Source organism: Erithacus rubecula (genome assembly GCF_903797595.1).
Source record: "Erithacus rubecula genome assembly, chromosome: 2".
Taxonomy (NCBI): Eukaryota; Metazoa; Chordata; class Aves; order Passeriformes; family Muscicapidae; genus Erithacus; species Erithacus rubecula.
The window spans coordinates 829,247-855,237 of NC_136685.1; the positions used below are offsets into that span (position 1 = coordinate 829,247).

At 63.7% G+C, this 25,991-nt stretch overlaps 3 protein-coding genes across 3 annotated transcripts in view; 2 read left to right on the forward strand and 1 right to left on the reverse strand.

Annotated features, from left to right (window-relative positions):
* The window catches only part of OST4 (oligosaccharyltransferase complex subunit 4, non-catalytic), a 220,721-nt gene extending 194,948 nt beyond the window's left edge, over nt 1-25,773 (reverse strand). The window contains exons 1-3 of the mRNA XM_079298346.1: nt 25,349-25,773; nt 25,293-25,307; nt 25,049-25,187 (exon numbers count right to left, since the gene is read on the reverse strand). Of these exons, the coding sequence (XP_079154472.1) occupies nt 25,073-25,186 (114 nt within the window). The 5' untranslated portion in view covers nt 25,187; nt 25,293-25,307; nt 25,349-25,773 and the 3' untranslated portion in view covers nt 25,049-25,072. The remainder of the gene's footprint in view (nt 1-25,048; nt 25,188-25,292; nt 25,308-25,348) is intronic.
* Nucleotides 3,632-12,868, forward strand: TMEM214 (transmembrane protein 214). Its single transcript, XM_079332935.1, has 17 exons — nt 3,632-3,878; nt 4,387-4,592; nt 5,937-6,087; nt 6,656-6,790; nt 6,913-6,995; nt 7,298-7,403; nt 7,677-7,758; nt 7,845-7,946; nt 8,044-8,185; nt 8,488-8,579; nt 8,683-8,731; nt 8,895-9,008; nt 9,235-9,352; nt 10,407-10,503; nt 10,702-10,870; nt 11,336-11,487; nt 12,405-12,868. The coding sequence occupies exons 1-17, from the start codon at nt 3,647-3,649 to the stop codon at nt 12,529-12,531; spliced, it is 2,157 nt and encodes a 718-aa protein (XP_079189061.1). The 5' UTR covers nt 3,632-3,646; the 3' UTR covers nt 12,532-12,868.
* On the forward strand, nt 14,161-24,851 carry AGBL5 (AGBL carboxypeptidase 5; the record flags this gene model as incomplete). The annotated part of the gene is given in 14 exon segments (XM_079298309.1): nt 14,161-14,534; nt 14,940-15,111; nt 15,432-15,598; nt 16,189-16,366; nt 16,601-16,779; nt 17,633-18,176; nt 18,574-18,743; nt 20,012-20,147; nt 20,567-20,740; nt 20,742-20,758; nt 21,613-21,803; nt 24,041-24,141; nt 24,367-24,413; nt 24,590-24,851. Coding segments are annotated over 14 exon segments (2,535 nt in total). The 5' UTR covers nt 14,161-14,337.
* Nucleotides 25,774-25,991: the final 218 nt, after the last annotated feature.

Here is a 25,991-nt window from a genome sequence, read left to right on the forward strand (position 1 = left end):
TCCGGATCCTTCCGAAGGGATCCCGATCCCAAATGGACACAGATCCCAAAGAGATCCCGATCCCAAACAGACACAGATCCCAAACGGACACAGATCCCAAAGGGATCCCGATCTCAAACGGACACATATCCCAAACAGATCCGGATCTCAAACGGATCCAGATCCCAAAAGTATTTGGACCACAAACAGACCCAGATCCCAAACCGACCCAGATCCCAAACGGACACAGATCCCAAAGGGACCAAGATCCCAAACAGACACAGATCCCAAAGAGATCCCGATCCCAAGTTGACCCAGATCCCAAACGGATCCCAATCCCAATCAGATCCGGATCCCAAACAGATCGAGGCCCGGCAAGGGAAGGAAGCACGCTGTTGTTTAACACGAGGCTCGCTGCAGTCTGTGCCAGGTAGAGGAAAGAAACTCCAGAAAAGACAAGGAGCAGAGAGGATGGTTCTTTCCCAAGGGATGCCTGTAGTGATGGGAACAGGCAGAAGAGAAGGAGAAGAGCCAAAAGAAATGACCAGATCTGTTGTCAGGGGCAGCAAAGAGGCAGAAGGCGAGGTGCATTTTGGGGACAAGGTCCTGAGCTGGGATTGGCCCTCCAAAGGTAGCAGGTGTGGGTTGCAGGCAGGATGGGCTGAACAGGGACAAAGGAAAAATCAGAAGAGGAAGAAATCGGGCCGGACTGAAGGGGACCGGAACATCTCCCCCTTCCCCGGGCAATCCTTTGGTTCCAGTTAAGCCAGGGAACGGCAGCGGGGATTCCCCAGTGGACACTGGAATATCTCGTTCCGCAGTTACTGGCTGCAAGGGACCTTGGAGCGAAAGGAAAGGTCGCTGTTGGTGCTGCAGTGGGAGGAAATCCCTCAGCGCAGGAAATCCCTCGGGCCGTTTTACAGCCCATGGAATTCGGGGCTGGGAAGGCAAAGTGACCCCATGGCTTTCTCCACGTGCCCCAGCGCCCTTTGCCATTACTCAGGCAGGGTTTGCTGTGCAAGTTAAACGCACAATTAACTTCTCCAGAGCGCTCGGCCCAATTTGCATATTCCTCTGGAAAGTGCATGGAGAGTGCAGCCCTGCCCACCCACCCAGGGAAACCTGGGTGAAGAAAAGGAAACGCTCGGTGAAGTTTGAGGTGCACTCGTGCCTCTGCTTTGGCTTTGGGAATCCTGGGGCACGAGAGAAACCTGAGTCTGCCAAAAGCTGAACTGAAACGGGGAGCGCAGCCGGTAAGAAAAGACCAAGCCCGAAACGAGGAGAGGCCCAAGGAGGACTGGAAACGGTAACAGGCTCTTTCTTAGAGTCTGGGTTTTGCCAATTGGAATTTACCCCTCTCATCCCCCAGAGAAGAGCCTAAACCATGGGGATAGAGCGGTGCAAGAGTTACAGGAACTGAACCGAGCCCAGCCTGCTGCTGTCCCTGGGCTGTCCCAAATCCCGCTGCCCTTCTGGCCTCGGCGCAGACCCAGGCGCGCCGTGCGGTGCCGGCTCTGAAATCCTCTGCTCTCGTGTCCCTGGGGCTGAGCAGCGGCACCTTGTGCTGCCTCTGGGCGGGAAAAAGCAGCGCAAAGCGGGAAATGGTCTCTCGAGTTTTGAATGAAACTGTGCAGGTTTTTCAGTTGTACATCAGGAGCTGCAGACAGACACTCGTGACCGAGCAGCTCTCCTCAGCGCCGAACACTCGGCTGATCTTCTGTCTCAGGGAAAAGAGAAGCCCGAGAGGAACGGACAGTCTGGACGGGAGGCACCGGGAGGGGCAGCGGCAGCACCGGGCAGGACCCGGGGAAAGGCAGTTCCGGAAGGGGGAGATGGCGACCACCGACCCACGGGCCACTGAGCGGAGCAGAACCGGGCCCGAGCGGGGGGAAAGAGCCGCACCCGGGGCGGGGGGATCAGCGCGGGGAGGGGGCGGGGCCCAGGGAGAGACAGGGGCGTGTCTATGCAAATGAGACAGCGGCGCGCCGCATGCCGGGAAGAAAATACAGCGCGCTCTGCCGCTGTCCCCGCGCGTCCGCGGGCGCTGCGCGGGCCGGGCCGTGCGGAACGGGGCGCAGATTTTGGGCCCGGCTGGGAGCGGGGCCGGCGGGGCCGGGGTGGCGGTGGCTGTGTGTTGTGGAGGCGAGCGGCGGGCAGGGGCGGCGGGCGGTGGGAGTTGAGGTCATACTTACCTGGCAGGGGAGACACCATGATCAGGCAGGTGGTTTTCCCAGGCGAGGCTCATCCCTTGCACTCCGGGTGTGCTGACCCCTGCGATTTCCCCAAATGCGGGAAACTCGACTGCATAATTTGTGGTAGTGGGGGACTGCGTTCGCGCTCTCCCCTGGTTTTACTGTCAAAGGAAAGATATTAAGAAGCAGAAGCTCCACACAGCGCTGAATGCGCTCCCCCGGAGTCATCCCGGGGTTTGCTGATCTCCCGTGTATATTCTGCAGGCGCAAGAACAAACACATCTTTCTGCTCTCGGGGCGTTCCGCTCTGCCCTCCCGGGCCCGTCGCTGTCCCGTGTCTCCGGTTGCACAGGCGGCCTCGGGCTCGGCCGGTGTGAGCCGGGCAGCGCTCCCCGGGCGGGACCGGCAGCTCCTCGCCCCTTCCCGAGCGAGGACTCGTTACACCGGGTGTTTCCCTGCTCCTGCAGACACGGCCTGGGACAGGCCGGGACCATCCCGGCTCCAAAGGCAGCAGCCCAGAGGCCCCTTTAGGGATCCGCCGGCCAATTCCTGCAGGGAATAGGGATACGCGTCCGGGCACCGGCAGCGCCTTTTCGGAGAGAGGACCTGGGATGCCCCTGAGCCCCGGCTATTCTCGAGCTGCGCACCGAGAGCACGGCCGGAGCTGCTTTCCCGTCCTGCCGGAGGATCCCAGACCCGTCCCGGATCCCACGGCTGCCGTGTCCCTCGGGCCGGGCTCGCTGCAGGGCCGGGCTGTCCGCTGGGCTCCGTCACACGGCGAGCGGCGACAGAAACCGCATCACCGAGGGGAACGAGCCCCGCCAGGTAACTCAATCTTTCCTTTGACAGTAAAACCAGGGGAGAGCGCGAACGCAGTCCCCCACTACCACAAATTATGCAGTCGAGTTTCCCGCATTTGGGGAAATCGCAGGGGTCAGCACACCCGGAGTGCAAGGGATGAGCCTCGCCCTGGGAAAACCACCTGCCTGATCATGGTGTCTCCCCTGCCAGGTAAGTATGACCTCAACTCCCACCGCCCGCCGCCCCTGCCCGCCGCACGCCTCCACAACACACAGCCACCGCCACCCCGGCCCCGCCGGCCCCGCTCCCAGCCGGGCCCAAAATCTGCGCCCCGTTCCGCACGGCCCGGCCCGCGCAGCGCCCGCGGACGCGCGGGGACAGCGGCAGAGCGCGCTGTATTTTCTTCCCGGCATGCGGCGCGCCGCTGTCTCATTTGCATAGTCACGCCCCTTGATGGTCTCAAGGATGCGCTGCGCTAGATCCGTGTACACGCCCCCCGCCCCTTCACCACGCCGCCGTTGTTGACGTCATCAGCGCAGCACTCCGCAAGCCCCGCCTCCTCGGCGGCCCGCCGTGTGGGCGGGGTCTCCGTGGAGGCGGGGCCTTCCCCCGGTCACGTTTCCCGGCGAGGGCGGGGCGGGGACGTGGCAGCCGGTGCTGGCGGCGCGTGTCCGATGGCTCCGCCAATCAGCGGCGGCGGCGCGCGCACGCGCCCTGGCCCCGGCCCGGTGCCGCCCCAGGCGCTCCGGGTGTCGATGGCGGCGGCGGGAGCGGCCGCGGGCCCGGCCATGGCCGGTGCCGGGCGCTGGGAGGTGGTGCGCAAGGGCCGGCGGGGCCCCGCGGGCGGCGGCGGCAGCCGCCGTGCCCTGGGAGAGGCCAACGCCGGTCGCGCTCTGCCGCTGCCCGGTGAGTGTCAGCGGCCGCGGGCCCTCGGTGTGGCGGGCGGAGGTCCCGTGGGTCTGGGGGCTCGCGTGGGATGGCCGCGATCCCCAGTGGGTCCCGGGACCGGGAGGGCTCAGCTGCAGGGTCTGGCGTGGAATGGCCGGGAGCGGGTCTCCAGTGGGTTCCGCAGGTCCGGGAGCGGTACCGGCTCCGGTACCGGGCTGGTCCGGGCTTGGCGGCGGTGCCGCGTGGGGGGTGCAGAGGGGTCTGTATGGGGGTTCAGAGGGGTCTGTGTGGGGGTGCAGAGGGGTCTGTGGGGGGCACTGGGGGTGCAGAGGGGTCTGTGGGGGGTGCACAGGGGTCTGTGGGGGGCACTGGGGGTGCTGTACCCCATCCCTGGCCCCCCCCACACCGTGGACCCCGCGTGTCCATGGGCGGGGGGCACAATCTGCCCTCGTGCCCCGGGTCCATCCCCGTGCCCTCGTGCCGCCGCTGCCCCCGCCGCTCCCTGTCACCCTTTCCCTGTCCCCAGCTCCCATCGCCACCTCCAGCACCATCTTCCAGCTGGGCTTCGAGCGGGCGCTGCGGAAGCAGAACAAGGAGCAGGTGCCCCCGGCCGCGGCCCCCGAGCCGCCGCCGCGCAAGCAGCACACGGGGAGGGGCGGCAAGAAACCCTCGGGGAGCGAGGCGGGGGCCAAACCGGGCCGGTGCCGCTCGCTGGAGGAAGCCCTGAAAGCCGTGAGTGTGAGGGTGGGGGCAGAGCACGGGGCCGTGTCCCCCTCCCGTGTCCCGTGTGCCCCGGGTGACAGCAGCAGTGCAGAGCAGTGCCCTGCCCCGCTGCAGCCTCACTGCATGGCTGATGTCCCCGTGGGCTGCACAGCAGGAGCTGCCTCGTGCAGGAGGCAGAGCGGGAGGAAGGGGATCTCTGGTTCCCTTTGTCACCACTGCGTCTGGAGGAACCCCAAGGAAGCCTCGTGGTGGCTGGATCCTCCTCCCTGTCTGGGTGGTGGGGCCCTGGGAGTGACTCTTGTAGCTGCAGTGCTCTGGCTGGATCTGCAGAACCTGTCTGTGTGTGTCTCGCCTGTCCTGACCGTATCTGAGCAGGGAGGGTTCCCGAGCTGCCTGAGGCGGGCTGTGTTGGGGTGGTGTGTCCCCGGGGCTGGCAGGCATTGCTCACTCAGCTGTGTGTCACATCCCCCTCCTGCCCTGGGGGCTCCTGAGCAGGGGATTTCTCTCTGCATTCCCCTGCACTGGGTGGGGTTTCTCTCCATCCCTCCAGTAGTTCTCAGTGACAGCTGGTGCAGGAGTGTGTGGGACTCCCCCGTTCCCTGGAGAGGCAGGGCAGCCAGAGCTGTCCCTGTGCTCAGCACTGACACACACTGTGTGGCTTTGTCAGGTCACTGATGGGGTTTGGGGACAGGTTTTGTTTGGGTAGAATTCCTCTCACAGAGCAGGGCTGAAGCAAGGTGCCCAAGGGTACCTGGCTCAGCATGGCAGTGGGAATCCACTCACAGGGGACACAGAGTCTGAGCCTTGCAGCAAGCCCTGATGGAGCATTCCCACAGATAATCTGGGTGTGAAAGCAGGGCATGAGCATGTCTGGGTAGCAGTGGAGAGGGGTGGGAGCTGGTTTGGTGCTGTGGGTTGTTCATCAGGGGAGTTTGGTGGCTCATGGGTTGTTCAGCAGGTGGGTTTGGTGGCTCATGGCTCTGTGTACCTGTTTTGGTGGCTCATGGGTTGTTCATCAGGGGGATTTGGTGGCTTATGGCTGTTTCCTCCCTGGAGGACTCTGGCTGTGGACTGTGGCTGGGATCACCAGGACTTGTGCTTGCCAAGCTGCAGCTGTGAGCAAGTCCTTGGTTTGGCCTGATAGGCTCACTGGCTGGGAACTTACTGCCCCAGGCAATGCTCTGGAGCTCTGGCAGCAGGGGTTTTCCATGTGGGAAGGGCAGAGGTCTCAGAATGGAGGTGGAAGCATTTCCCTTAATGGCCCCTTAGTGGTCAGAGTTAACTTTGTCCTTCCTGTCCATTTTGCCCAGTTCTGTTTGTCCTGGGTTGAGTTTGTCTGTCTGTCCCTTCCAGCTGGACCTGGCAGATCTGCAGAAGGAGCTGGAGAAGAGCAGGAGTGTGTTCCCTGAGAACCCCTCAGTGTGGGTGAAGGACCTGGCTGGGTACCTCAACTACAAGCTGCAAGCCCCCAGGAGTGACCCCGTGCTGAGCCAGCACCCCCACGGTCCGTGTCCTGCTGCCACTCGGGAATGGTGGGGGCTGTGCCCCTTTGCTCACCAAACAGGGAGCACTTGCTTGGCTCTGGGCTGTCCCCACAGCTGCCTTCTCTTGGCCACAAACAGTGAAATTGCCCGTGCAGTTGGGAAATTGGAGGCTTGCCCTTCTCCAGAGGGATCCATGGCCTCTGCCTGCTGCTGTGGAGTTCAGGAGTTCACTCTCAGCTGTCCACCCTTGGTGCTAGAGGGATGTTGGGGAGGATTTCCCTTTCCTGTGTGATCAATTAGTCCCCACTCACAATGAGAATGTCATTTTGGGTGGCAGGGAGGAGGGGCACAAAGTGTCTTCTCCAGACCCCTGTCCATCCCCCAACATCAGCATTCCATGGGAAGCCATCCCTTAGGGCTGGATTAGCTGCCTCTGACACAGAGCCACTGAGGAGGAGGCTGGTGCTGCCCAGCTGGTGTGAGGGTGAGGTGTTACCTGCACCCACCTCACACTGGGCCAGTTCCTCTGCTGCTGGAGCTCTCCAGAACAGGCTCTCACCAAACTCTTCCCTCCCTGCTGCCCTCCAGACTATCCATACTGCCTGGTGAGCAAGGAGCTGAGGAGCATCATCCGCTCCCTGCTGGGAAAGGCCTCGAGTGTCCTGGAGCTCTTCTTTGACCACTGCATCTACACCATGCTGCAGGAGCTGGACAAAGCCTCAGGTCAGCACCCTGGGGCTCCCTGGCCTCCCCCAGTGTCTGTGCCTCGTTGCCTCTTTGGAAGCTCCTTGTAGTTCCTCTCTGGAGGCCGTGGCTGAGCAGAACCTCCCTCCTCTCCATTCCAGGGGAGTCACTGCACGGGTACAGGATCTGCATCCAGGCACTTCTCCTGGACAGGCCCCGCATTGCCACCACCAACCTGGGCAAGGTGAGCTGGGCTGAGCCAGGTTTGTGGGTGCTGCTGGCCTCATGGTGCTGCTCCTCCATCCCATTGCACAAAGCCCTTGTACCTCAGTGCCCTGCTGTGTCCCCAGTGGGTCCTGCCTGCCCCACCCAGCAGCCCTGCACCCCCAGAGCTGGGTTTGGGGTTCCCCGGGGTGCTCCTGGCCTCACCTGCAGCTGTAGATCCGTCCCAGGGGCTGGGGACCTGTGTGCTGCTGGTGCCATGGCTGCAGTTTGCTTGGGCTGGGATGGTTGCAGCTCTTCCCAGCTGTGTCCTGTCTCCCACAGTACCTGGAGGTGTTGCGCTCCCAGCAGAACCGGCCGGCGAAGTGCCTGACTGTCCTCTGGGCACTGGGGCAGGCTGGGTTCAGTGACCTCCACGAGGGCCTGAAAGGTGAGAGCTGGGAGCAGAGGTATGGAATCCCCTCCTGGGACTGCCAGTGCACCTCCTCTCCTGCTAGTGGTTCTGCTTAGAGGTGGGAAAAGGTTGGGATCCCGAGAGGAACCACCCTGCCTGGAAGTGCAGGGAGCTGGCTGCTCCACCGTCCTGCAGTGCAGCTGAAGCCCTTCCCAAGGGATCTGCCTGCCTGCCCACTGGGTGCTTTATGTGCTGGGCTGTCCTGGTGTGGGGACAGCCCAGCCAGAGCCCTGCTGCCTCTCCCTGCAGTGTGGCTTGGAGTCATGCTCCCGGTGCTCGGCATCAAGTCCCTCTCGCCGTACGCTGTTTCCTACCTGGACCGGCTTCTGATGTGAGTGCCACCCTGTGTCCCCTGGGGCTCTGGAGCTGGCACTGCCCCAGGCCAGACCCACAGCAGCTCAGGGCTCTGTTCTGCAGGATGCACCCCAACCTCACCAAAGGCTTCGGCATGATCGGCCCCAAGGACTTCTTCCCGCTCCTGGACTTCGCCTTCATGCCCAACAACTCTCTGTCCCCCAGGTACAGTGATCCATGAGGGCACAGCTGAGCCATGGGGCGGGCCCTCAGACCCCCCTGTGCCCCCCTGTGCCCCCGCTCAGCCTGCTGCTGTCCCCAGCCTGCAGGAGCAGCTGCGGCGCCTGTACCCCCGGCTGAAGGTGCTGGCCTTCGGCGCCCGGCCCGAGGCAGCCCTGCACACCTACTTCCCCTCCTTCCTGTCCCGAGCCACGCCCGCCTGCCCAGCTGCCATGAAGAAGGAGGTGAGCCTGCCAGGGCCACGGGCTGAGCTTGGTGCTCCCGTGGAGCGGGGGCAGGACAGGCGTGTGCTGTCACGGGGATGCTGCCTGCTTCCAGGGGATGGGAGTCATCAAATCATTGCATGGTTTGGGTGGGAAGGGCCCTTGAAGACCGTGCAGTTCCACCCTCCTCTGTGGACAGGGGTGCTGCAGCTCTGTTGGGTGCCTCAGGAGCTGGCTGGTTGTGCCAGGGTACAGCCTGGGCCATGGGGTGTCTGGTATGCTGGGGAGGTCTCATGTAATGACCTGCTGTGCCCCCTCCCCAGCTTCTGACCTCCATGTGCCAGTGCCTGAGCCTGGACCCACTGAGCTTCAGCGTCTGGAGGCAGCTCTACACCAAACACCTAGCTCAGTCCAGGTCAGTGGCTCCAGGGAGGGCCAGGGCTCACCTACAGAACCTTTGGGACACCTAAATTCCCTCTGGGAGCTCCTAACCAAGCCTGTGTTGTCCTTCCCCCCAGTTTGCTGCTGAACCACCTCCTGGAGTCCTGGGAGAGCAGCAGCAAGAAGGTAGGGGTGAGCTGTGGGGTGGGAGAGTGTCCCCATGCTGCTGTGACAGCTGCCTGAGCTGGCAGTGTCCCCATGGGACCTGCAGTTGCCCTCCTGGTGCCGTGGCAGCTCAGGGGGTCTGTGGTGAGCTGGGGGTCCTGACACAGCCCCTGCTGTCCCCAAGGTGCATCAGTCGCTGCAGGAGACGGTTCGCTCCTTCAAAGTGACAAACGAGGAGCTGGCAGCCAGGGGGACTGGAGGGGACCAGGATGTGGCTGCCTGTGATGCTGCCTGCAAGGTGAGGGACAGCAGGCAGCACCTGGGGCCAGAGCTCAGCTCTGTGCTGGGCTCTGCTCTGCCCCTCCTGCTGCTGGGCCAGGGACACGCTGGACACAGATGTGCTGGTCCCTGTCCAAGCCCAGCTGCTCAGCAGATGTGTCTGTCCCAGCTGGGAGCTGTGCTGGGGCCTCCCTGCTGTCAGGACCCTGCAGTGACAGTGACACAGGGCCTTGTCCTCCCCCCAGGAGCTGCTGCACAAGATGAGAGGCCGGGGCTTCCCCTGGTCACGCCTGCTGCTCGTGCTGCTGGCCTTCGCTGCTGGCTTCTTCCTGCACGACGTGCAGACACACGGCTCCTTCCAGGGTACAGTGGGCACTCACCAGAATCCAGGCTGCAGAAATCCTCTGGCAACATCAGCCATCCCCAGCACTGTCCTGTGTCCCCACAAGTGCCACATCTCCCAGGGGATGGGAACTCCACCATTGCCCTGGGCAGCCTGGACAGCCCTTTCTATGGAGAAACTGATTTTTGTTCACAACCTAAACTTTCCCTATCACAAGCTTGAGGCTTTTTCCCCATGCTCAATGGTGATCTTCCCTCCCTGCTTTTGTCCTGGTGCTACTGTGAGCAGTGGGACCTGTCCATCTGTCCAGCTGGGGGCTCTGGGGGATGCAGACAGACTGCAGTGGGACCTGTCCATCTGTCCAGCTGGGAGGTCATGGGGAATGCAGGCAGACTGCAGTGGGACCTGTTCATCTGTCCAGCTGGGGGGTCATGAGGAATGCAGGCAGACTGCAGTGGGATCTGTCCATCTGTCCAGCTGGGGGCTCTGGGGGATGCAGGCAGACTGCAGTGGGACCTGTCCATCTGTCCAGCTGGGGGGTCATGAGGAATGCAGGCAGACTGCAGTGGGACCTGTCCATCTGTCCAGCTGGGAGGTCATGGGGAATGCAGGCAGACTGCAGTGGGACCTGTCCATCTGTCCAGCTGGGGGGTCCTGGGGGATGCAGACAGACTGCAGTGGGACCTGTCCATCTGTCCAGCTGGGGGCTCTGGGGGATGCAGGCAGACTGCAGTGGGACCTGTCCATCTGTCCAGCTGGGGGGTCATGAGGAATGCAGGCAGACTGCAGTGGGACCTGTCCATCTGTCCAGCTGGGGGGTCCTGGGGGATGCAGGCAGACTGCAGTGGGACCTGTCCATCTGTCCAGCTGGGGGGTCCTGGGGGATGCAGGCCCTGCAGGCAGACTGCCCTCCTCCTGTTCCCCTTTGGGAGGGTCTCCCTGCTCAGGGGGTTCTGTCCATCTGTCCCCTCCCACAGCATAGCTCAAGCCATGTGTCCCCACAGAGTCCTTGGGGACAGATGGGTGTGTGTCCCCAGCCAAGGGCCACTCAAGGATCACACTTGTCTCTTGCAGCCTCATCTTCTGCTCAGCTGCTCCGCTCCTCAGGCGTGCTGCCTGCCTCCCAGCTGGCCTGGCAGAAGGTGTCCCTTGGCTGCCTGGAGGGGTACAGGTATGTGGCACCAGCGTGGCTGGGGTGAGGGGGGAGGCTGTTGTGCAGTACTGTGAGGGTTTGGGAGGGAGCTGGGAGCTGTTTCCCAGCCCTGCCTGGAAGCACTTTGAGCCCAGACTGGAGGTGTCCCCGTTACCCTGTGGTGGCAGCCACGGTGCCATGGTCCAGCACTGCCCTCATCTGAGGACCCCCTTGCAGGTGGCTGGAGCACAGCCTGGCCCACCACGGTTCTGTGGCTGTGTCCATGCTGTGGCCACAGCTGGAGCTGCTCTGGAAAACCAGTGGTGAGATAGCCCGGGATGTGTCCCAGCAGTGCTATTCCCTGCTCTCCTGGCTCCGTGACAACCTGCCCTGGCTCAGTGACTGGGTGAGTGGGGGCTCCCAGGGCTGGGGGAGACAAGGAGTGCCAGTGGGGGGCTTGTAGGACTGGGAACTCTGTACCAGGGGGGTACAGGGAGAGGCTGAAGCAGCATGGTGATGTGTTTGCCTCTGCTCCTGGCAGGACCTGCCATTGTTGGGATTCTGGGAAGGGACAGCCCCATGCCAGGTCTCTGATGTCCTCCTGTGGCACCAGCCCACTCTGTTTCCAGTGACTGTGGAAGGGGGAGGGCTCAGAAAGCTCCCTGGTGCTCCTGAAGCCAGCATCTTGGTGGCAGTGGGGTGACATCAGTGTCTCTCAGAGTGTGGGTGCCCTGTCGAGTGAGTGCTGGAGAAGAGGGGATGTGGGGAGAGCTGAAGGGTGCTGGAGAAGGGGGTGGTTAGATGGGGCCATCACAGGTACCCAGGGCTGCAGGGGCTGGTGTTCACCCCGGGCTGTGTCTCTGCTCCACAGCTCCAGGAGCGGCTCCCCGAGGTGCTGCTGCACTGGGCCGAGTGTGTGCGGGAGCTGCTGCTGTTCCTGCTGCGGAGCTGCCTGCTGCCCCTGCTGCAGGGCCTGGCTGCAGTGCTGCAGCGGGGCTGGCAGAGCTGCCTCGACTCCTGCAAGTGAGCAGCGCTGCTGTGGGCCCTGCTGGGCTCTGCTCCCCATCCCGGGGCTCTGCTCCCCCCCCTCCCGGGGCTCTGCTCCCCCCCCTCCCGGGGCTCTGCTCCCCCACCTCCCGGGGCTCTGCTCCCCCCCCTCCCGGGGCTCTGCTCCCCCCCCTCCCGGGGCTCTGCTCCCCCCCCCGTCCCGGGGCTCTGCTCCCCCCCCTCCCGGGGCTCTGCTCCCCCCCCTCCCGGGGCTCTGCTCCCCCCCCTCCCGGGGCTCTGCTCCCCCTCCCGGGGCTCTGCTCCCCCACCTCCCGGGGCTCTGCTCCCCCCCCTCCCGGGGCTCTGCTCCCCCTCCCAGGGCTCTGCTCCCCCCTCTACCCGGGGCTCTGCTCCCCTTCCCGGGGCTCTGCTCTCACTGCCTGGGCTCTGCTCCCCCCTCTGCCCGGGGCTCTGCTCCCCCCTCTGCCCGGGGCTCTGCTCCCCCCTCTGCCCGGGGCTCTGCTCCCCCCTCTGCCCGGGGCTCTGCTCCCCCCCCTCCCGGGGCTCTGCTCCCCCCCCTCCCGGGGCTCTGCTCCCCCCTCTCCCGGGGCCCTCCCCCCTCTGCCCGGGGCTCTGCTCCCCCTGGCCAGGGCTCTGCGCTCACTGCCTGGGCTCTGCTCTCCCTCCTGAGGCTCTGGTCCCCCTGCCCAGGGCTCTGCTTTCACTCCCCAGGCTCTGCCCTCCCCCCTGCCCGGGCTCTGCTCCCCTTGCCTGGGCTCTGCTCCCCCCCAGAGCTGCAGGTGTCTCTCCCTGTGCCTGCTGGGGCTGTCCCCTGTCCTGCTCTGCAGACCCAGGCCCAGGCATGGCCCTGCTCAGGATGCTCCTGTATCCCCCATGTCATTCATCCCTTTTGGCTGATTGCCCCCTGCAATCTCCTGTCCTTGCTTTTGCAGTGGGGACGTGACGTGGGAGTGCGTGAGGGACCACTTGATGAGCTTCACCTATTCTTCCTGGATTTACCTGCAAAATGCAACCCTGGCCCTCAAAAACTGGGCCCTGGCCATGATTTCTGGACACTGAGCTGTTCTCTGGAGGTCACACCGGGTCCCAGTGTTCTAGCTGCCAAGGAATATCCAGAGTGCAACAGGATGTGGGACAGAGGCATCAAGGGCAATGCTCACAGGAACTTTGGGTCAAACTGGGGCTTTTGAGGAGGTTTATTTTCCTGGGCAGCTGGGGAGACACACATTCAGGTTTTTCCACACCCTGTGACTGCTTTGGCTTTCCCTGTCTCACCATCCCTGGGTGGGTGATCCCCATCCCCTTGTGGTTTGCCTGCTTAGAGCATCAGGAGTGGACACCTGGAGCCCCTCACCTTCCCACCCCTTTCCACCAATGAATGAACTGATTTATTTTATTATTTTTTTTCCTTATAATTGTTCTATATGCTTTATATTTGTTCCTTATTGAAGACGGCTGTGCATGGTGGGGAGGGGCTGTTCAGATTCTCCTACACTGCAGTTCCTCACCCATTCCCAACCTCATGTCCAGTCACACCCAGTGTCCATTCACACCCCTTGGTCCATTCACACCCAGTGTCTGGTCACACCCAGTGTCCATTCACACCCCTTGGTCCATTCACACCCAGTGTCTGGTCACACCCAGTGTCCATTCACACCCCTTGGTCCATTCACACCCAGTGTCTGGTCACACCCAGTGTCCATTCACACCCCTTGGTCCATTCACACCCAGTGTCTGGTCACACCCAGTGTCCATTCACACCCCTTGGTCCATTCACACCCAGTGTCCATTCACACCCAGTATCTGGTCACACCCAGTGTCCATTCACACCCCTTGGTCCATTCACACCCAGTGTCTGGTCACACCCAGTGTCCATTCACACCCCTTGGTCCATTCACACCCAATGTCCATTCACACCCCTTGGTCCATTCACACCCAGTGTCCATTCACACCCAGTATCTGGTCACACCCAGTGTCCATTCACACCCCTTGGTCCATTCATACCCAGTGTCTGGTCACACCCAGTGTCCATTCGCACCCCTGTGCCTGGGTGTGACCCGTGACCATTCACACCCCTGTGTCCGGTCACACCCCTGTGTCCGGTCACACCCCTCTGGCCATTCACACCCACTGTCCCCTATGGCCACTGACACCCAGTGTCCATTCACACCCCTGTGTCCATTCACACCCAGTGTCCCCTGTGTCCATTCACACCCAGTGTCCGGTCACACCCAGTGTCCATTCACACCCAGTGTCCCCAGTGTCCACTCACACCCAGTGTCCACTCACACCCAGTGTCCATTCACACACAGAGTCCATTCACACCCAGTGTCCACTCACACCCAGTGTCCCCAGTGTCCACTCACACCCAGTGTCCACTCACACCCTGTGTCCATTCAGACCCAGTGTCCCCAGTGTCCACTCACACCCAGTGTCCACTCACACCCTGTGTCCATTCACACCCAGTGTCCCCCTCACACCCAGTGTCCCCAGTGTCCACTCACACCCAGTGTCCACTCACACCCTGTGTCCATTCACACCCAGTGTCCCCAGTGTCCCCTCACACCCAGTGTCCACTCACACCCAGTGTCCATTCACACTCTCCCATCCCTGCCGGTGCGGAGCCCAGCGGGGGGCGTGGCCAGGGGCATTGAGGGGCGTGGCCTGCTCGCTACGGGGAGGGGTGTGGTCGGGAGGAGGAGTGGCCGCGCCGCCGCCGCGGCCGTTGCCGGGGCGCCAGCCAATGGGCGGGCGCGTTGCTGGGAGGCGGCAGCCAATGGGCGCGCGCGTTACAGTTGCCGGGCGGCCCGTACCGGCCGTCCCGCGGCCGTCCCGGGGCGATGCCGGTCCCGGCCCGGCCGGGCCATGGAGATCCGCTGCGGGGGTCTCCTCTTCAGCTCCCGCTTCGACTCGGGGAACCTGGCACACGTAGAACAGGTGCGGCCTACAGAGCCGGGGGGCGGCCCCGCCGCCCGCGCCAACGCTCTCCCCGCTGCCGACTACGAGTTCAACGTGTGGACGCGACCCGACTGCGCCCACACTGAGTATGAGAACGGCAACAGGTATCGGTGGGCGAGGGAACCGGGAAGGGGCGGCCGGTACCGGGCGAGGGGGCCGTGATCCGGATGGATTCCCCCGGGAGTGGCCGGTGCGGTGTGGGGCTGGCGCTGGAAGCGGGGCCGGTGGGGCTGGGGGAGCCGGTGGGGTCAGGGGTGCCCGGGGAGGGGGCTCGGGGGGTTCGTGCCCTCCCCGGCGGGTCTGACAGGCTCTGGGGGATGGGGTGGTACCGGGAGGGGCGGGAGCCTCGGGAGGAGGGGATCTGAGAGAAGGGGCTGGGGGAGGTAGCGGGGTCGCAGCCGCTCTGGTTCCGCCCCCGCCGGGCTCTGGCGGCTCTCGGTGGGGCCGGGGGTGGAAGAGGCACCGGGACCCCCGGGCAGGGCAGGGGCTGAGGCGGCGCCGCTCCGCAGGTCCTGGTTCTACTTCAGCGTGCGGGGGGGAGCCCCGGGGAAGCTGATCAAGCTGCACATCCTGAACATGAACAAGCAGAGCCGGCTGTACGCGCAGGGCATGACCCCCTTCGTGCGCACCCTGCCCGTGCGGCCGCGCTGGGAGCGCATCCGGCAGCGGCCCAGCTTCCAGGTGAGACAGCCCGGGCTCCCCCGCGGGCTGCGTGGGGCAGGCAGGTACCGACCCTGTGCGAGGGCAGCTCTGGGGCACAGACACCCCGTGCTCCCTGCGCTGGGCCAGCCCCCGCTTCTGCTGGGCTGGTGGAGCAGCTGGTTTGTGCCTGGCATCTCCAAGGGAGAGATAGCACCAGCTGCTCTGCCATGGGGATAGCCAAGGGCCAGTGGCCACGGGCACCCCCAGTGCCCGGTGGGGGCCAGAGGAGAGCAGCAGGGGCTGTGCTGGGCTGGCTCTGCCCCTGAGCCCGGGGCCAGCCCTGTCCCTGTCCGTGGCAGGTGGTGGAGACGCAGTTTGTGCTGTCCTTCGTGCACCGCTTCCTGGAGCACCGCGGGGCCACCACCTACTTTGCCTTCTGTTATCCCTTCTCCTACACGGAGTGCCAGGACATGCTGGCACAGCTGGATGGCCGCTTCCAGGACTGCAGGCACATGTCTCCCAGCAGGTGTGCCTCCCACCTTCTCCTTCCTGGCTTATGTCCCACCTTGCTGGCCCTCACCCCTTTCCTGGTCTGTGCCTGCTTGGGGTTTTTGCCCTGAGGAAGCTCTGCCTGCAGCAGGAGGGTCTCTGTGCCCTCCCCAGAACTGCCTGGCCCATGCTGCTCTGTGCCCCAGCTCTGCACAAGCAGTGGCAGCAGCTTGCCCTGAGCTACCCACGGCATTCCAGAGGATCCCTTCTTGTTCTGGAAGCCAGTCCCTCCTGCCAGAATGGGTTATCTCCCTGGTGGGATGAATCCCTCAGTGCTGTCCCTCCTGCTGGGATGCATTATCTCCCCGATAGGATGACCTGGCCTTCTGTGCCAGGTCTGTCTGTGCACAGGCTGTGCACAGTCCAAACCCCAGCCCGGGGCCCCCCTTTCCCTGAAGGAATGGCTGCTCGTGTTCCCAGCAGGGTCTGAGGGTATCCAGCAGCAAACAGCCCAGATGTGGGGGTGGCCCTTGTGGGGCTGGGGGTGCAGAGTACAGGCAGCATTCCCAGCCCAGCTGGGAGCCCTCTTGCTCCTGGAGCTGGCTGAGATCCCCTCTCACCCCATAGCCCCCTCGACTCAGTCTACTACCACCGGGAGCTGCTGTGCCACTCTCTGGACAAGCTGCGTGTGGACCTGCTGACCATCACCTCCTGCCATGGCATGCAGGAGAAGCGGGAGCCCCGGCTGGACAAGCTGTTCCCAGACACCAGCACACCCCGGCCTCGCTGCTTCACTGGAAAGAGGGTGAGAGACACACCAGTTTCGGGGCTGGCTGGGGATAGGGGGCCAGCAGCCCCCCTGGTGGTCTGTGTGTTGGCAGCTTACTGCAGCCCCCATGTCTGTGCCCAGAATGGCACCACGCCCCACGGGCTGGAGCATTTGGGCAGAGTTTGTGGAGCCAAGTCTGTGAGACCCTTTGCTATTGCAGTATCCTGGGGCAGGCAGCAGACCCCCCTCACCCCATCTGTTTGTCCCCAGGTGTTTTTCCTCAGCAGCAGAGTCCACCCAGGAGAAACCCCCTCCAGCTTTGTCTTCAATGGCTTCCTGGACTTCATCCTGCGGGAGGAGGATCCCCGTGCCCAGATGCTGCGGAGGATGTTCGTCTTCAAGCTGATCCCCATGCTGAACCCCGACGGGGTGGTACGGGGCCACTACCGGTGAGTGCAGGGGGCTCTCCTGCCTGGAGCCTGCTCTGTGTGTCATGGAGTCATCAGGGGTGGAAAAGCCCTCTGAGACCACAGAGTCCAGCCATACCCCCAAGACAAAGAAGCAGAAATCACTTATTTGAATGGTGATTGATAGATGGGAGTAAAAGGTGAGTGTCCTTCACTTATAGGTGTAGATATGGAAAAGGCTGTGAGTTTGCTGAAGAAGGGATCTCAGGATGTTGATTCTGTGATTTCTGTAAAATTTATAAAACTCGTAGAATCCTGGATTGGCATGGGTTGGAAGAACCCTGTGAGGTCATTGAGTCCAGCCATCCCCAGCACTGCCCAGGCCACCACTGACCCTGTCCCCAAGTGCCAATCCACAGGGCTTTGAAATCCCTTCAGGGATGGAGAACCCACCCCTGCCGTGGGCAGCTGTGCCAGGGCTGGGCAGCCCTTTCCATGAAAAAAACGTTCCCAATATCCAATCTCAACCTTCCTTGGTTCAACTCGAGGCTGTTCCCCCTGATCCTGTCCATTGTTCTCTGGGAGCAGAACCCAACCCTCCAACATGGCTCCATCCTCTGTCAGGGCGTTGCAGGGAGTGACAAGGTGCCCCTGAGGCTCCTTTTCTCCAGGCTGAGCTCCTTTCCAACTCCCTCAGCCTCTCTAGCCCCGTTCCTGTCTCCAGGGAGGATCATACAGGGCTCTGCCACCCTGTGCAGTGTCAGTGCTCTGGCAGCTCCTGTCATTGGTTTGGCCATTACACTCCAGGACAGGGCCCGAAGCCCTCGGCATTGCAAGGTGGGCTCAGCTGTGCTGGGTGCCCTGGAAGGTGCTCACATCTCTGCTCTCCCTGCAGAACCGACTCGCGCGGGGTGAACCTGAACCGGCAGTACCTGCAGCCCGACGCCGAGCTGCACCCCGCCGTGTACGGGGCCAAAGCCGTCCTGCTCTACCACCACATCCACAGCCGTGTCCTGCCAGGCTCCCCGGACTGGAGGACGTTTGTCTCCCCACTCAGCACCAGCTCACTGAGCATAAAATCTCCCAACCGTCCCGTCCCAGCCGCGGAGGCCGCGTTATCAGAGCTGGACAAAACCAACAACCTCCGCAACTGCCCCGGCCCCTGGCGTGCCAGCACCCACCCGTGCCTGGCCCAGGGTGCCCAGCTGCCAGACAGCGCCGAGCGAGCCAGCTGGATCCTGCCATCCAGCCACAGCACCCAGCACTGTGAAGAGGGGCCGTGGGCGCCTGCCCCAGCCCCCGTGCCCAGAGCTGGGGAGCCCCCTGAGCCCATTGCACCCCGGGACAGTGGCCTGGCTTACTACGTGGACCTGCACGGCCACGCCTCCAAGCGCGGCTGCTTCATGTACGGCAACAGCTTCAGTGACGAGAACGACCAGGTGAGGGCACAGCCAAAACCACAGCTGCTGCTGCTGCTGGGACCCTGCTGCAGCTCTGCCCCCTGCCCACGGGCCCCAGTGCTCCTGGGAGAGGAGCTTGGAATCCCTTCCTTCTCCTTTCCTTCCTCCTCCTTTCACCTTTCTCCTCCTCTCTCTCTCTCTTCCCCCAGCCTGGTGACCAGGGCAGCAGGAGGTCTCAGGTGCCCCTGGGAGCTGTTGTGGGTCAGCAGGGTGTCCTCCCAGCTGGTTGTCAGGAGGGCCCATCGGGAGTTGGGCAGGGGTGGGCAGCACAGCTGGAGCTTGTGCCACCCTGGAACTGTGGGCAGAGCGGGCCCTGGTCGAACTGGAGCAGGATGAGCAGCCGAGGGTCACTCCTGTTGCTCCCTGCACTCTGCAGGTGGAGAACATGCTGTTCCCCAAGCTCATCTCCCTGAACTCCCCTCACTTTGACTTCATGGGCTGTAACTTCTCGGAGAAGAACATGTACGCGCGGGACAAGCGGGACGGGCAGTCCAAGGAGGGCAGCGGGCGCGTGGCTGTCTACAAGGCCCTGGGCATCATCCACAGGTAGGGCAGCATGGGGCCTTGTGCTGGGGGGGGGGGTGGGACAAATGGGAACCAGTTCTGTGCCACTGGCACGTCCCAGTGGCCCCAGGGCAGGTCAGCAGAGGCTGGGCCTGGTTGTGCCCTGGGTGCTGCAGAGATGCAGGTCAGCCAGGCTGCTTTCCTTCCTCTTCCTCCCCATCCCTCCTGCAGCTACTCTGGCCTCTTCTCCCTGCTCTTGAACAGTTTCCTGAGGGGAATTCTCCTCTTTCCTGGGTGTTTCTCTCTATACTGAGCTGTAATGAAGTAGAGTTGCAGTGGCACAGCATCCTCATGGCTGTGTGTGATATTCCAGCCTCAATCCATCAGTGATCCCATGGGTGGGGGATACCTGTGATCCACTCCTCTCCCATGTGGGATGGGATATTCCTGGCCTGTTCCTGTGTGGAACACCAAGGGGTGTGGCAGCCAGGCCCACAGACTGGAAGTTCTCTCAATTTTCTCAGCACTTGCTGTGTGCTCAGCTGCTGCTTCCTGCCCAGCACCAGTCCAGCCCCACAGGAACAAGCACACACGTTGGCTTTGGGCTTGGCTCACTGGGGTGCTTTGCTCTGTGACTGACCTGGAGCAACCCAGCTTGTTGATCCAGCATCCCAAAAAGTGCTGGGAGTGCTCACAGGTGCCTCAGGCAGACTGAAACAGAGCTGCTCAGGTTTTCTGCTGTGCTGGCCCTGCAGCTGTCTCTGGGCAGATGGGAGCCATCCCAACTGGCAGCTCCTAGCCCACACTTCTCCATCCCTCCTCCTCATGGAGGACGTGCTCCAAGGCACCTTGAAGGTCAGGGGGAGGCTGTAGCCACCCACTCCCTGGATTGCTGGTGTTGACAGCAGATAATTCCCTTTTGCTACACATCAGGGAGCCCCTCATTCCTCATCACCTGCCAGAGGTGACCAAGAGGTCTCCTCTCAGGGACCTTGGCAGTTTGGGTGCCACCCTCAGGGCCCCAGACAGCCATCCCGAATTCCCATCATGCTGATCTCTAGTACATCCGTGCATCCCCACAGAGAGAGGGCCATTCCTGCTGTCAGAGGGTGCTGTCCTCAAAACCCTGCACTTACCCTGCACTTCTGTGTCCTTTGGAGCAGGACCCCCTTCCTGGTGCAATGGGACAATGGGACCCCCTTTCCGGTACCCTGAACCTGCTGAAGTGGCTCTCCCAGGGGAGTAATGTGGGATAACCCCAGCCCTGCTGTGGGTTTGTGGGGTAACAGGGGCTCCCTCGTGCCCCACAGCTACACCCTGGAGTGCAACTACAACACGGGGCGCTCGGTGAACAGCATCCCGGGGGCCTGCCACGACAACGGCCGTGCCAGCCCCCCGCCCGCGCCCGCCTTCCCCTCGCGCTACACCGTGGAGCTCTTCGAGCAGGTACCGCGCCCGGGGAGGGCTGGGCCTGGCTTTGGGGCTGGGCTTGGCTTTGGGGCTGAGCTTGGCTTTGGGGCTGGGCTTGGCTTTGGGGCTGAGCTTGGCTTTGGGGTTGGGTTTGGCATTGGGACTGAGCTTGGCTTTGGGGTTGGGTTTGGCTTTGGGGCTGAGCTTGGCTTTGGGGCTGGGCTTCTGTCCCCTCTCTTTGCTGTCCCAGGCTCGAGGGAGCTGCGCCTTTCCCCAGTGCCCCCATTAACTGACGCTCTCCCTTCCTGGTGGGAATTCTCGTGGCCCCCTTGTCCTGGTGGCTCTGTCTCTCCATGACCCCCCTCACTCCTGCTCCTCTCCTCACTGTGTCCTTCCCCTGCTGGCTGTGCCCTCTCTGGTGCCGGTCCCCTGAGCCGTGCCTGTCCCCCGGGCAGGTGGGCCGGGCGGTGGCGGTGGCGGCCCTGGACATGGCCGACTGCAACCCCTGGCCGCGGATCGTGCTGTCGGAGCACACCTGCCTGGGCAACCTGCGCGCCTGGATGCTGAAACACGTGCGGGGGCTGCGCGGCGCCGCCGGCGCCCCCCGGAGGAGAGGAGGTGCCGGGACCCCCCCCCAGGAGCTCCACGTAAGGGCCGGCTGGGGCGAGCGTGGGAGCTGCAGGATAACGGCACTTAGAGATGATAAATGTCCCCAAGTGAGTCACCTGCCAGGGCCACCTGCCCTGGCCCCAGCCCTTGCAAGCTCTGGGAACTGCAGCTGTCGGTGCCTCTGCTCCGAGCCATCGGCAGAGAAGGGCACGGAGTGAACTGGTTGGGATTTTCCTGCCCCAGTAATCTGGGAGGTCTCTCCTGCATCACCTCCAGCACTGGACGGGGATGGGAGAGGCTGAGGGTGCTGGGAGGCTCAGCCTGAAGAACAGGAAGCTCAGGGTTCCTCTCCACAGCTCCCTGACAGCAGAGTGGACCATGAGGGGTTTGGGTTCTGCTCCCAGGAAACAAGGGACAGGACCAGAGGGAGCAGTTGTGCCAGGGGAAGTTCAGGTTGGATATTGGGAACAATTTCGTCATGGAATGCACTGTCCAGCACAGGGTAGTGGTGGAGCCCCCATCCCTGGAGGGATTGAAAAGCCATGTGGACGTGGCACTCGGGGCTATGGGTTGGTGGTGGCCTTGGCAGTGCTGGGGAAGGGTTGGACACAATGGTGTCCAAGGCCTTTTCCAAACTCGGCAATTCCATGACTTGGGGCTGGGGGTGAGGGAGCCCTGAGACAGCACTGCTGGGCACTGGGGCTGCAGCTCACCCTGAGAGTGGCCATCCTTGTCCCCAGCTGTTCACCAGCTCCTGAGCAGAAGTCCAGGGCTCTGCCAGGGTGGTGCCACAGCTGCTCAGCGCTCGGTGCTGGGCTGTGGTGGTGGGTGGAGGGGCAGAGGGGAGCCCCCCTCACCGTGCTGGGCTGACCCCCATCTCCCACCCCTCCAGCAGGCTGCCCACCTCAGCCTCTGACAACACACTGGCCCGTGCCAGGAGCTTCAGCAACGGCACCAGCGGGAGCAGCCAGCAGGAGTCCCCCCGGATCCCAGCCTCCCCCAGCTTCACCTTGGGCAGCCCCAGGCCCCCCGCGGCCCCCCCGAGCCCCCCGAGTGGCAGCAGCACCCCAGCCCTGGGCAGAGGTAAGCCAGGCTGGGCACCCCTCGCTCGGCTGCTGCGGCGCCTGTCGGGCTGCTGGGCAGCACCTCAGCCCTGAGCACACACGGTGACACTGGGGTTGTGTGGCACAGGGAGTGCCAGGGGCCTGTCCCACAGGGGGCTCCTGAGCTGACAGGGCTGACACTGCACAGCAAGACCTGCAGTTTCCCAGCCCTGCTCCTGCTGAGCTCCTGCTCCACGGCCCTTCAGCCCTGGCTGAGCTGCTGCTGCTCCACTGGGATGTGGAGGAGCCTGAGCACTGGGGCTGCAGGGTGATGCCCCCCTCCAGTGCCAGGGCTAAGGGCATTCTGTAGAAGCCAGCACAGAAATCCTTTGCTCAATTTGCCACTGTTTCCAAGCATTCCTGAGGCCAGTAGGGACACACCAAAGTGCCTTTTCCCTCTTTAGGCACTGGCTGGGCAACAATGGGTTGTGACCTGTGGCTGTGGTGTGGTGAGCTGGCAGGGGCCACCAGGGGGTTTCCAACATGCAGAGTCCCCTCTGGCAGGGGCTGATGTGCTGCAGTGGGGTGCCAAAGTCAGGCAACACCCTGACTTTGCCCCCTATGCTAGCACTGCCACCGTGGGGCAGGGGCTCAGGCTCTAGGGGGCAGGGAGTGGCAAGGGAAGCCCTGCAGCCCTGTGCTCCCATCCACTGTGGGGCTCAGCCCCCTCCAAAGCCTCCCAGTTGCCAGGGCTGGGGGTGTGAGCCAGGGGCAATTGTCTGGGTGTGCCTGGAGCTGTACTTGTGTTGTTGACCTCTGCATTCCTCTGGTATCTGTCGTGTTGTCCTCGGGGTTTGCTGCCCAGCCCTCTGTCATGACTGTGTCTTGTCTGCCATGAGAACATGGTGGGGAGGAAATAAAAGGCTGATGTTCTCATGGGCACGTTGTTTGTCTGTTCCTTTGGCCAGGCCCAGCTGGAGCGAGCCCTGCCCCATCCCTGGCTCAAGGGACTGGGGACACCTGGGGCTGTGAGCAGGGACAGACCGTGTGAGCTGGCAGGGCAGAGCCTGCTCCATGGTGTCCCCAGGACCCTTGGGTGGGCTCTCCTGCCTCCCTGGCCCGTGCTCCTGCAGCAGTGACCAGCAGAGTGAGTGCCCCATGGGACACTGCACCCTCATGCTGCCTGGCACTGGGACCAGGACCCGGCTCTTCCTCCCCTGCCCTGGCATCAGCTTGACCTGCTCCTGCCTCCCTGCTCCAGCTGCCCTCCCACCTGCGAGGGGCCCAGCACTGCCAGCACCCCTGTGTCTGCACAGGGACCCCTGGCTGTGCCAGCCCAGCCTCTGCCCTCCCCAGGCACCAGAGTTTGCTTGGAGGTGTCATAGGGTTGGATGGCACAGTGTGAAGATCCTGGTCTTGTCCCATCCTCATGTCCCATTCCAGCCTAGCCACACCCTGGGGAGTCCAGAGCTGTGTTCATGTGAGGGGGTCTCTGCCAGACCCCCAGTGACACCCTCAGCTGCCACTGGCCTGTGCTGGCTGAGCTTGGTCCCAGGTTGCCCTGTTTTAGTCCAGGTGAAGCCAGCTGCCATTTGCCAGTACCCCCACTGGCAGCAGAGGCTCCTGCTTGCAGGGTCTCATTTTCTGTGGGGTCTGGTCCTGGCTTCACCCCAGTGAGCACTGTGCCCCTCCCACCTCATTTCTTCAGTGGGATGGGGGGAAAACTCAGTTGAGATAAAGACTTTCACCAGGTGAGCAGAAACTGGGAGCAAAACTGAGGCACCTCAAGTGTGTTCCTTCAGTGCTGTCACTGCAGCCAGGCCCCCAAACACCTCCCTTCTCCCCCCAGCTCCCCTGGTTGAGCAGATGCCCCGTGCTCCAGGACATACCCTGGTTCAGAGGGCATGGCTGTGCTGCCATCCCCTCACTCCTGGCTAAGCGTGGCCAGCATGGTCACACCAGTGCCATGGGGAGCCAAGGCAGGCACTGGGTTAGAGCTGCAGAAGCACACAGCACAGCCAGGGCAGAGCCTGTAGCACTGGCAGCACAAGCTGGGATTGAGCTCTGGCCCGTCACATCCTCCTGCCACTCCCAGGGTGGCCCCTCAGTGCTGGGCTGTGTGGAGGGGCCTGGCCCTGGCAAAGCTGGCAGGGAGGGACACGTGGTGTGAGGCCACTGCAGCTGTGCCAGTGTGCCCCATGATGGGCAGCTGGTGATTCCACGGTGGCACTGAGTCCCTCAGCAGCAGGGCTGAGCTGTGTCTCCTCTGTCACACAGGGACTCTGCCCAAGGGCACCCGGGCAGCACTGAGCACCAGCCACAGACCTCGGGAGGCACAGCGAGGCATGGGAGAGCCCCAGGACATGGCACCTCTGCAGGTACCAGAGGCACCAGCAGGGAGGGACCTGGGGGTGCAGCAAGGCCTGTGCCCAGGGAAGGGGCTGCCCCATGGCTCTACTGGGTGTGCCCGTTTGGGGGGCTGCCCTACAGACTGGGAGTCCCCCCACCTCTGGACAGATATTTCTGTCACACGTACCTTTCCCAAGACATGGGGAAACTCTAGGGACAAAGCTCTGGCACTGATCCTCTTCCTGCTCCCACAGGTTCTGCCCATGAAGCTGAATGCCCGGAGAGCCTCAGAAAGGGCTGGGTAGGTGCTGCTGCCAGCCGGGTGTGGGGTCTCAGCCCCAGCTGACAGTCAGGCAGTGGGAGCCCAGAGCAAAGCCCCTGCCAGCAGGGAGAGCTGGGTGACCAGACACCCCAGGCAGGGGTTCTGGGGCACGAGAGGAGCACTGTGCCCCACTGACAGCGGTCTCTGTCCCACAGGACTCTGCCTGGAGACCCCCGTACCCCCGCCGAGGGTGCTGAGCACCGAGGGACCCTTCCTGTGCTGGGGCAGAGCCCTGCACCCCCGGCTACAGCGCCGCCGTGCCGGGGAGCTGCGGCACGGGCAGGGCTCCTGCGGCCCTGCTCCGCCCCGTGGCGGCCGCCCCTGTCCCTGCCCGGGCCGCTGCCCTCCCCCGCAGCGCCCCAGCACCGCGCCCACCTCGCCCAGCTGCTGCCGCCAGCGCCGCTGCTCCTGCGCTGAGCCCCCCGCCCCGCCGAGACTCCGCGACCCCCGCGGGAGCGGCCGGCCCGAGGGGAGTGGATGAGGCCGCACGGTTTTGTCGCGTATCATCGTGTTTCTGTTAAAGCTGGTTCGGAAGAAGCTCGGCCTCGCCTGTGTCGGGGCCCCGCCGAGGCACGGCCGCGGGAGGGAGCGGGGGCGGCACCGGGCGGGGGCACCGGGCGGGGGCTGCCCGCCGCCCCTCACTCCTGCTTCTTGGGGTTGTTGACGGCCACGTAGTGGTAGAGGACCACGAGGAGGAAGAGCGAGACGCCCAGCATGTTGGCGAAGATGGCGAGCTGCACGTCCGTGATCATCCTGCGGGCGAGGGGAACACACACGGTAGCATCCCGCAGGGACCCGCCCGCCCCGCGGCTCCCGCTCCTGCCCGGCTCCCCCGGTGTCCCGGCTCCCGGTTCCTGCCTGGTTCTCCCGGTGTCCCGGCTCCCGCTCCTGCCCGGCTCCCCCGGTGTCCCGGCTCCCGGTTCCTGCCTGGTTCTCCCGGTGTCCCGGCTCCCGCTCCGGGCCCGCCGCTCCGACACGTCTCCCTGAGCACGGTACTTCCGGCCGCGGGGCACGCCGGGAGTCACCTGGCCCCGGCGGTGACGTCACGGCAACCGGGCCCCGGCCAAGCGGCGGGCTCGTGGGTGTGATGACGTCACAGCGGCCAGCCCATATGCGTGACGTCACTTATCTGGGCGGGACCATCCCGCCCTGGGAACGCCCCCTGGCGGCCGCCGCGACTCCTTCTCCATACAAGGCGCGGCGCGAGGGCGGGGCGGGGCCCGGCGGCCCCGGGGCGGCCGCGGCTAATTAGCGCTAATGACTCTAGTGACAGCTCCTTACAGCTGATGACAGCGGGCGGCGCCGCGGGGCGTTAGCGGGACGGGCTGCACTGGGCTGTGCTGAGACGTGCTGGGGCATACTGGGGGGCGCTGGGCTGTACTGGAGTACGTTGGGGTGCAGGGAGGCACGCTGGAGAATGCTGGAATGTGCTGGGGTGTATTGGGATGTATTGATGGTCTCCAGTCGAGGGGTTCCGGCAGCGAGTGCCCCCGGGGTCCTGCCCCAGCCCGGTCCTCATCCCCGTGCCCCCCACGCTCGGCCGCAGAGCCCCAGCGG

What these genes read in the sequence shown, in the direction of transcription:
- TMEM214 (XM_079332935.1), top strand. Translation starts at nt 3,647, where the DNA reads ATGGCTCCGCCAATCAGCGGCGGCGGCGCGCGCACGCGCCCTGGCCCC. An exon ending in GGAGCTGGACAAAGCCTCAG is followed by an intron (nt 6,791 to 6,912) that starts GTCAGCACCCTG and finishes TCTCCATTCCAG; the next exon opens with GGGAGTCACTGCACGGGTAC. An exon ending in TGCCCTGGCTCAGTGACTGG is followed by an intron (nt 10,871 to 11,335) that starts GTGAGTGGGGGC and finishes TCTGCTCCACAG; the next exon opens with CTCCAGGAGCGGCTCCCCGA.